At 39.3% G+C, this 10,828-nt stretch overlaps 1 protein-coding gene across 1 annotated transcript in view; it reads right to left on the reverse strand.

Moving 5' to 3' along the window:
- The window catches only part of NELL2 (neural EGFL like 2), a 329,161-nt gene extending 318,559 nt beyond the window's left edge, over nucleotides 1–10,602 (reverse strand). Inside the window, exons 1-2 of the mRNA XM_036251838.1 lie at nucleotides 10,520–10,602; nucleotides 9,924–10,052 (exon numbers count right to left, since the gene is read on the reverse strand). Coding sequence (XP_036107731.1) covers nucleotides 9,924–10,052; nucleotides 10,520–10,574 — 184 coding nt within the window. The 5' untranslated portion in view covers nucleotides 10,575–10,602. The remainder of the gene's footprint in view (nucleotides 1–9,923; nucleotides 10,053–10,519) is intronic.
- Nucleotides 10,603–10,828: the final 226 nt, after the last annotated feature.

Raw genomic sequence — 10,828 nt, forward strand, 5'->3', positions numbered from 1 at the left:
GCAATAATTCCACCAAAGGAAAGATTTGATTTGTAGTCAAAGTGACATCTTAGCTGAGTGCTGAAGACATGTAAAAACTCGTCAGGAAAAAGAACAAGGAAGAACAACCCAGAGAAGCACCTGGCAGGGAGCTGCTGGCTGCCAGAAACAGAGCACCATCCTTTCCCTGAGAACGGCAGTCTCAGAAGGGGGAGAAGATACCACATCACTTAAAAACCAGAGTCCCAGGTGCCACTGGAATAAAAATTGACAAGAGAGACATCAAACTATAGAAATAAACAATAATGCCAGCAAGATATTCAAGAGAAGAGCCAAAGAAGTCGCAGTAAATATAGGGAAAGTAAGTCCAATTCACAGAGGGGCCACGCACCACCCCACAGTTCTGCCAACATCACACTGGCTCTTAGCCACCGTCATTAGAGGTTCCCTGAAATCCTATCCTCCTCCACCAGCTCTCGCCAACAGGCCACCGCTTCACCTTGCCAAGGGTTCCAAGATCACCCAGACAGGTAAAACAACTATGTTGTTGGTTCTCAATATTTCTACCATCTCTATAACATATACTCAAAATCAAAGATAAATTTTGAATATGTTTGAAAAGTAATGTGTTGGGGTGACTGTAGAGGAGCTACACCCCAAATTTTCTTTGTTGGTTTTCTCTGTGCTCCTCCCTACTTCCGAAGGCGATGCAAGAGCGGATAACACTCCTTCCTCTTTGAATTGGCCACTCTCATCCTTCTCCGCCAGAATCCGAATAGCCTCCTCTCCTCAACAACCCAAGCAGCAAAAGCAGACAAGAGGCTTCAGGGCCAGTTTCTGCCCCCAGTCCAGTCCACCTTCCCCTGTCCTCCATCACACAAAGTTGCCTTACTTTAGCTGCTCCACAAAATCCAGCATTTCTACCTGAGAGCCAATAAAAAAATCCAAGCGAGCATGACCTGGTGCTAAGCTAATTCCAAAATAAAAATGATATTTAAAATATACTAAATGTTTAGTAAATGTTAGGCAATTGTATTTAGATAATCTAGACATTAACCCTGAGAAGCAGTACTGTTGTCTCACCTGAAGCAGAGATCAGCAACAAGATCAAGTTCACACAACTGGTGAATGAAGGAGACTAGATCTGGACCCCAGATGCCTCATTCTGAAGCCCATGCTCAAACTACTACTGCACATCAACATGAACTTAGAATTGCATCCATCACTTTTCCCCGTTGTCGACACCTGTAGAGTGACCTTTCAGAGCAATGATTTGCTGTCCTCATTCTGAATCTTCCCTTTGTAGGGAGAGGTGCAAGGTTGCCGGGATTCCATACCTTCCCCAGAATGAAGACTATTGGCAGAAGTGGCATCAAGAACAGCTCCAAGCAGATCTGTCCACGCCCAGTCTCTGGCAGCTGGCCAAATGAGAAAGGGCAGAGCCTCGCTCCACCTTTTTCTCCCATGAGCTCTGTCCCTCGTTCTTTTTCATTACAGTGGTCTGTATTTGCGTTTCAATGAATACAGAGAGGCAAAACTCATCATTAAATATATATCCACTAACAAACTGCTTATAAAATGAGTTTCTACATAGACTGGCATCTGTCTCTTCAATATCAGTTTTTTAAACTGAAACCCAGCAAAAGAAAGATTTCATGAAGCCAATGAAACCATTGTCAGAGAAGTGCTCAAATGAAACACAAAGACACCAACTCATAATGATAAATTTTAAATATAAAAAATTAAAAATTTGACAAGAATTATAAATACCTCAAAACAGAAATATTTTACAATGAAAGGTTAAGAAAGGGCTCGGCTTTTTTTTGCAGAAACAAACAAAAATACCCAGCACTTGTTTTTACCCTATTTCTTCTTATAATTAGCTCATACTTAGATGATTACCTACATTTTGCAGATATAGACAAGGACATATGATTTCTATAGTTTCTAGTTTCACTCTTTAGGATAAAATGCCAAATCTCAGTTTCTGTAATAATTTATGTAGACATGTTCCTTCATCCATTACACTCTGTCCCATCCTTACACACAGAAGCAGTACAATAAATATTTAATAAATTTAAGTAAAATCAACAGGAAATATCATACCACAATGTCTTCATGTCTAATACCCAAGTCAGTTAGCAGGTACTGAAGTATGGACAAATAACAACAAGAATGGAACAGAGAATAGATGTGTGCAAGAATGGGTTCTGGGACCAGCAAGAGAAGTGTGAGCTGGGAGGGGGAAAGATACAGGCAAAGAAAGGCAGAGGCCCTTCACTTCAGCCATTCTCCAGGGTGCACCTCAGCCGTGACAATCACAGTTATCTACTTGCAAGAGCTGGTCAAGATTGCCCCAGCTCCTTCCAAATCAAACATCCTGCAGAGATCCCTGCCACTTTTTTAAAAATAGTTTTATTTATTGATGAGAGAGAGAGTTCTTGTTCCACTTATTTATGCATTCGGTGGTTGCTTCTTGTATGTGCCCTGACCAGAGATTGAAGCCAAAACCTTGGCATATCAGGACGACACTCCCATCAACTGAATTACCAGGCCAGGGCCCTGGCATTTTTGACAGGAGACTTCTAGTTACGCCTGTCCCTGTCCATAATTATTGCTACGACACTCACCGGGGGCCAAACACCATAATAAGTGCTATCCATTCTACTTTCAAAATATTCACGCTTTCTAATTTTTCCCTTTCTACCAGTGGATTAGCCTTTTGAGGGAGAGTTATATTTTTGAAATAGGAATACAATAAAAAAGCCCAGCACTTAATTATACTTTATTTTCAGCATGAGCTCATAGTTAAATGATGATGAGAATCCCTTAAAAACTCAGAATTTTGCCCAGCTGGTGGGGCTCAGTGGATTGAGCACTGTCCCACGGACTGGGAGGTCCAGGGTCGATTCCAGATCAGGATGCATGTTGGATTGAGGGCTCGATCCCCAGTAGGGGGCATGCAGGAGGCAGCTGATCAAAGTGTTTCTCTCACATTGATGTTTCTCTCTCTCCTTTCCTCCCTGCCTCTCTCTCTAAAAAATTAATAAAAACATATGTTTTTAAAAAGACTCAGAATTTAGTATGAAGATTCTGACTTTATATGTAAGAAACCATTTTAGGCCCCAAATGAGTAGGATGCCTTAAACTGGCCAGTTCAAGTTACTAACCACCCTACAAATACACTCCCATATGCAAAATACATCCCAGTCCCCAAGTCTCCACCCATTAGATATCAACTCAAAGTTTAAACCTGGTCTAAATTCCTATCAATTCAAAAGTCCAAAATTTCATTATCTAAATTAGGTATAAATGAGGTGTTGGGCGTAATCCCTTCTAAGGCACAACTCCTCTCCATCTGTAAATCTATGAGACTCAAAAAATAAGTTATCTGCTCCCAAAAGAGACATCAGATAAGTCATAGACATTGCCATTCAAAACGGGAGAAAATGGAAGTTAAGAAAATTAGACACCAGACCTATGCAATTTTGAAATCCAGCCAAGAAAACTGCATTTGGTTTCAAGGTCTGTGGTTCTTGGCTCCACCTTCTGGGCTCTTAGCTCTGCCTTCTGAGCCAATGTTATTTTTCCAGTGCAGGTGGTACACGTTTGCAATTAAACACTTAAATCAGCCTGTTTCTTGCTTGTAGAATTTTTGGGATCGAAAACCCTTCTTTCATTACCCCTTCTCATTTCCCCTTTCAGGACAAGCCAGGAGTGTTTCTGCTGATATAATATTCTCAATAACCTATGGGTCTCCCATGTGTATCATGGAGATTTTCTCTGCTAGAAAAAAGGTTCCCTGTCAGAATGGCTACCATCAATAAATCAACAAACAGCAAGTGCTGGTGAGGATGTGGAGAAGGGGGAACCCTGTGTACTGTTGGTGGGAATTAAGATTAGTATAGTCACTGTAGAAAGTAATATGGAGTTACCTCAAAAAATTAGAAATGAAACTGCCTTATGACCCAGCAATTCTACTTCTGGGAATGTATCTGAAGAAATCCAAAATACCAATCAGAAAGAATATATTCATTGCAGTGTTATTTACAATAGCCAAGATTTGGAAGCAGCCCAAGTGTCCATCAGCAGATGAGTTGATGAAACAGCTATGGTATACAATGGAATATGACTTGGGTGTCAAAAAGAAGGAAATCTTACACACTGTGACAGCAATGGATCAACCTGAAGAGCATCATGCTAAGTGAAATAAGCCAGTCAGAAAAAGACAAGTACCATATGATTTCACTCATATGTAGAATCTAATGAAGAAAAATTAACTAACAAGCAAAATAGAAACAGACTCATAGATAGAGAGGATGACAGCTGTGGAGGTATAAGCAAAAACAAAAAAATAAAAAAAAACCCTAATGGACACAGATAATAGTGTGGTGTTTGCTGGGGAGAGGTGGAGAAGGGTACGAGGTGATAAATGTTGATGGATGGAGACTTGACTTGGGGTAGCAGACACACAAGGCAGTGTACAGATGATGTGTTCTAGAATTGTGCACCTGAAACCTGTATAATTTTGTTAACCAGTGCCATCCCAATAAATTCACTAAAAATAAAAAGCTTTTTTAATTAAAAAAAAAAAGGTTTCTCTGCAGATAATTCCTGAATAAATCCATTTCTATTACTGCTTCTGCTCTGAGATGTTGGGGTAATCCATGAGCCACATGGTTCAGTTTCTTAAAAGGACCCTCTATGTGACTAAATATTTTGACCTTATTTCTGAGGTACTAGCAAAAGGATTTCCAGCTACACCATTAGCTTTCTCTCCAGAGCAAGCTTTCTTGACAGTGAATCTCCTCATTTTAGCATCTTTTCAACCTGGATAGGCTGAAAATTTTGCAAATATCAGTTCTGGTTCCTTTTTCCTTAACCTTTCTTTCCCCCAATCTATCTCTCTGCTCTCACATTATACTATGAGCAGCAAAATAAAATAAAATAAAAAAATTTAAATGCCAGGCTATACCTTCAAAACTTTGCATATACCTCAGTTCCACTAAATATCTAAATTCATTATTTTAAGTTCACTTTCCACGTAACTGCAAGGCACAATTCAGTTGGCTTCCTGCCGCCACACAACCAGGACTCCCTTTCCTCCAATGTCCAACAGCACATTCCTGAGGTCTAGCTCAGCCCTCAGTGGCAGCGCCTTTAATGTTCATATTTCTACCAACACTCTGTCCACGATAATTTTAGCATTCTCTAAGGTGACTTCATTTTTTCTCTTCCATACTCTTCATTTTCTTCTGAGTCCTCACTAGTAGAATCACCAATATCTGTATTTCTACTAACAGCCTATTCCAGAAAAATCTAGACATTTTCTATCATGCTTTTCAAAATTCTCCTAGCCTCTGCCAATTGCCCAAACCCGAAGCCAAGTTCACATTTTTAGGTGTTTCTTACAGCAGCCCCCCACTTCCATGTATCAAAATCTGTACTGGTTTCTGATTACTACTATAACAAATCACCACAAACTTAGTGTCTTGAATAGAGAAAAATTATCTCACAGCTCTGGAGAGCAGAAGTCCAAAGTGAATCTCACTGGGCTAAAATCAAGGTGTCAGTAGTGCTATGTTCCTTTTGGATGCTCTAAGAGAAAAGCCATCTTCTTGCCTTTCCAATTCCCAAGACTGCCCACATTCCTTGGCTTATGGTCCATTTTAATCTTCAAAGCCAATAATGGCAGGTGTCATCATTCTCTCATTGCATCACTCTGACACTGACTCTTCTACCTCCCTCTTCTAGATTTAAAGCCTCTTTGTGATTACATGGGGCCTTCCCAAATATTCCCAGTTTCCTTATCCTAAGGTCAGCTGATTGTCAACTTAATCTTATGTGCAACCTTAATTCCCCCTTGACATATTATATGGCATATTCTCTGGTTCCCAGGATTAGGACACGAACATCTTTGAGGGGCCATTATTCTGCCCACCACAATATATCTATGTATAATGATAAATTTTTAATTCTTCCATATTAATATGACCTACCACATAACCTGGTCTCCGATTTTTTCATTTGCTCCATTTCATAGCACAACCCTATGTTTTCACTAGTTTGGATTTCTTCCTTTTTCTCAAATGCACCATGCTCATTCCAGAATCTCTGTTTCCACTATTTCCTTTGCCTTCCTTACTCTCCCTCTCTGAATCTCCACAGAACTTCTTCTCCAGACTACTCTTATTTATCCTTCAGCCATCAGCTGAAATGACTCTTCTTCAAAGACAGTTTCCTAGATCTTGTGACTTCCTAAATGGGAATATAGAGTCCCATTACACCCTTAGTTTTTCTTCATATCATTTGCCTTGATAGTGATTAAATTATCTATGTGATTTTCAAGCCACAATGAAAGCAAAGTTCTCACTTCTTCATTTGTTATATGCCCAACAGCTAGCAGAGCAGTAATTGAACAATAAAATTTATTTGACTGAATAAACATGTCTTCTTTAATTCTTACAACAACATTAATTTTATAATTGAGGGTAAAAGCTTGGAGAAATTAAGTAACTTCACCATAGTAGAATGGCAAATGAGATTCCACGTGAGTCAATCTGGTTTATAAGCCCATCTCTTAGTTATTGTGTTATTCTATTCTGCTGGAGACAATGACCACTGTCCCTAAGAACACGTAGGCTCACTGACCATCATAATGAAGACAAATATCCACTATCACCTCAGTTTCCTTACTGCAGTTACCTCTGCCAATGACCCACCACCAAATGCCCAATTTCACTCTTGTTTTCTTACACTGGAGTAAGAATAGACTTATGAACATATTTTTACTTTGAATGCATATATAATAAAATATATTAAGTAATAGTAGATTCATACTGCACAACAATTTAAAAAAATTATTTACAGTTTCAAAAAGTACGGAATTGAAAGTATCTTAAAAATCTCTAAAGAGAAGACTGAAATAGTCTAAAAGAAAAGCAATATTAAATGAGCAAAAATCGTTGGGAAACTATATACTGAGCTTATTTTACAAGCTAAGAGACAAAAGAAAATGATTATACTCCTGCAGGAAAATTTTAATGGCTCAAAATCTGTTTCACCTATTTAAAACATATCTGAGCCCTGCCTGTGTGGCTCAGTGGATTTAGCATTCTCCTTTACACCAAGAGGTCCCAGTTCAATTCCCAGTCAGGGCATATGCCAGGTTGCAGTCTTTTAAAAAAAGAAAAAAAAAACATATCTGATATCTTAAAGTAACTTATCTAATAAGTTTATTTGAAATCTGAGAATATCTCACAGGTTTTGCAGTTTGTTAATTATTTTTGCTATGACATTTTACACACTATACAAAAATATCTGCATCACCCGCAATTCACTATAAATTAAATCCACAAAATCTTCAGAGTATGAAAGCTTTTGTCTCTCTCAAATCCACAGAATCCCAGTGAAACAGTAGGAGGGAGTCAGAACTGACTTCTTAAGAACAGTTTCCACATTCTAATGACAGAAAACAAGACCTTTCCAAAGTAAACACGATACAAGGCCAAAGGTCTACCTGTTGTCCATTTCAGAATCTAAATCTCAGAATAAAAATATCATTAGAACATAATCAATACATCAGAAATACACGCCTACTGAGAATGTGGCAGGCAGCAAATACTTGCTGATTGATTGGCTATATGAAATAAAGTTCATATTTTGCAGAAAATAAAGTTTTACCTCTTCAAAGCTCATATACTCTATTTGTTAGGTATTTACTCTGAATCAGAAATTTTTGAGTGGTGTGCTGCAAGAGACACACGGGTGTGCCACAAAAATGTTTTAAACATGCATTACCTCACTAGTTAGTCAGGGGCACTGATCTCTTTTCCCTTAGATTGTCGAATAAAAAGATGACAATAGTCAACACAACAATAGCCATCTGGGGTGAATGAATCAAAATTATACCTATTTTTTTGTCAGATCAGCAAAAAATATATTTTTTGGTGTACTGCAGAATTTAGATAATTAGTTTTGTGTCCCATGGAATGAAAATGGTTGAAAATTGCTGCTTTAAATACTGGGCTTTGTACCAACAAGGAAACAAAATAGCTAGTTCAGCAATGTGTACTGATATGTAGTTACTATGGACAACTCAAAGAATATATATTTCATAAGATTTATGTATTTGCAATACAATGCTAACTTGAAGAACTGGCACTCTAAATACAAATGAATACTAAACATTCCTTTAAAATAAATCATGAAAAGATATTGATCTCTTGAGACCATTTCTTAGAACCTGTCTACTTGTCTAGCAACAGAACATAAAATGCACAGTCCTGGAGGTCTGTGACAGCTTGGACACTCTTCAGAAGAAGCTATAAAGAACACTGATATAATTTAAAGGGCCTTTCAAAACTGTAACAGCACTTAAACACCATTTATTAGGAGCTTTAGCTTCTGTAAAGCTTTCTAGTTACATGGATAGACAGTCCTGAAATAAGTTTCTGTCCAATTCACAGGGATTGAAAATCAGAGGTATAGAAAGAAAGAAAGAAAGAAAGAAAGAAAGAAAGAAAGAAAGAAAGAAAGAAAGAAGCTTAACTCTGATGACTCTTCTATTTTACTCTGAATTTTTCTGGCAGTCTGATTTTATTTCCTTTACTAGATTTGGTCGTTATTTTTAAAGGATTCAATACCCCCTCCCCCCCCAAAAAAAGACCTTTACGTAATAAAAATAAAATGAGTAAAAAAATAAAATTTCATCAGAAATATTTGTCACAAAAACATTTAGTGACCTCACCATAATGAAAACTAAAAATTACATTTTAATTTCTTATACGAGGCAACTTGTTTTAAATAAATGCAACACATGTCAATTTCCTCCTTCCAGGGTAAGCTTTGGTGTTGCTGTCCATGGTGACACTTGCTGGCTGTATCAGGCAATAACACCACTACAGAAACACTGGCGTTTTATTTTATGCCTGTTTCTTGGTGGCAGATTTGCTGAAGTGGTTTTATTTTGCATATCCCACTCTTTAGTAATTATGAGTTACAGTTCTTCTAAAATCATGGCACCAAAATCACAAAAGAAAAATCTGGGTGGGGTGAGTTCAGTCTATCAGATATGTTAAACCAAACTCCATTTCTCTTTTGCCTTCATCTATACTTCATCATATTTGAAACAAGTCTTTCTGTGTGTGATTAGTTACCTTTTGGAAACTTTTATTATAGCAATTTTCCAGAAACCAATCTAATCTTCAAAAGCTTTAGTAAATCAAAGTTGGAGGCTTGATGCATTGGAATTTGCTTCTGACTAAACAACATATTTAAACACAATTTAAATGTAGACAATTGTGTCAGTGTCTCCTGACTTTAAAAAAAAAGTTTTAAAATCCTAAGCATACAATTCATAGTGATACAGGTATACTTTTGAATTAACACTTATTTGAAATATTTTAAAAATAATTATTAAGAAATATTATCCCCTGTCCCAGCATTGATAGAAAAGGAAGGATCATGATCTTCCAGTGAGGAATCTTGTCTCAAACATATTGTTTGTGATGCACAGTAGATAAAGCTACCCACATAAAGAAATTCCTCCCGACCAGGCACCATTGTACCTGAAACTTTCAGAGAGCAGTGTCTTAACTACGATTAAACTATCCTATTTCCTACCTAAATCAATTTTACCCAAATGAGGCATTTGTGTTATAATTCATTGTTCCCCAGACTCTAAAATCCACCATCTGCCATCGGAGTTTCTGTACAGTAATTAAGGCACTATCCATTAGAACTGGCAAGAGTACAAAGTAAGGAGGAAGGGGTGGGAGAGGAGAAAGAACAAGAATTTTGAAAGAGATGGAAGGTGCGTGTTTTTCACACTAACCCCTCCCCACCTCAGCTCAGATAATGTCATCCAGGAGGCAATACGGAGGAGTGGCGAGGCCAACTCCTGTGGGGTTACCGGCGCAGGAGACTCAGCAAGCTCTTCATACCTTGAAAGAGAAAGGCTTTCGTCCCATTATGCAGCCCGGAGACCTGGCGCACTCCGGTCGTGGACTCCCCAAGTTCTAACTCTGTTAAGACGTCAATCTGTAGGGAAGGGTCCACACCAAGCCCCCAAACTGGTGGGAGTGGGATTTGAGGGTGGAAAAAAAAGAAAGAAAGAAAAGCTCCGTCAAAATGCATGGCTCTTCCTCCAGAAAAGCAAAGAACTGCGTCTGGGAAACAACATTGGGAACTGAAGAGGAGAGGCGACTCCCTGCTCTGCCGCGCGGAGAGCCTTACCTGAGATCAACAGCCAAGCTTTAAATAGTGGAGCACCCAGTTCCATCTCTGTGACCTACTTTAAACCCCTCTGGGTGCAAACTTCCCCTAAGGCCCTCAGACCCTGGACTTGGGGTGTGACCTGCCCTGCCGTCTCCAAGACAAGCACAGAAAAAAACCCAAATCCAAACCCGCCCCTATGCGAAGCTTCCCACTCCAGACCTACTTCAAGTGGAGGAAAAACCAGGTGAACAACCCCAGCCAACGGGGGCTGCCCCGAGGCCGGGTCACCCCTTCCCCCTGCCCCAGCTCTGGGGCCACTCACCTGCTCCGAGACCCAGGATCAAACAGAATGTTCTCAGTAAGACCCGAGACTCCATGGTGTGGATCTGCTCAGTCCATCGTCTCCCTCTTTAAAAATAAAAATAAAAATTGAAGCGGTTCTGGGAATCAAGCGGGAAAATAGCGTTTGTCTCTCCTGCCGCTGCCTCAGATTTACTGATTAGTAGGATTAGTAGGATTTGGTTGCCTAAGAAAAAAAAGGGAGGACCCCCCTGGCACGTGAAGAACTTGGACCCTCCAATGCGCACACCATTCCCACACGCAGAGCCCGGCAGCGGCCAGCCGGGAGGGG

This window comes from Molossus molossus, unplaced genomic scaffold (assembly GCF_014108415.1).
Source record: "Molossus molossus isolate mMolMol1 unplaced genomic scaffold, mMolMol1.p scaffold_m16_p_10, whole genome shotgun sequence".
NCBI lineage: Eukaryota > Metazoa > Chordata > Mammalia > Chiroptera > Molossidae > Molossus > Molossus molossus.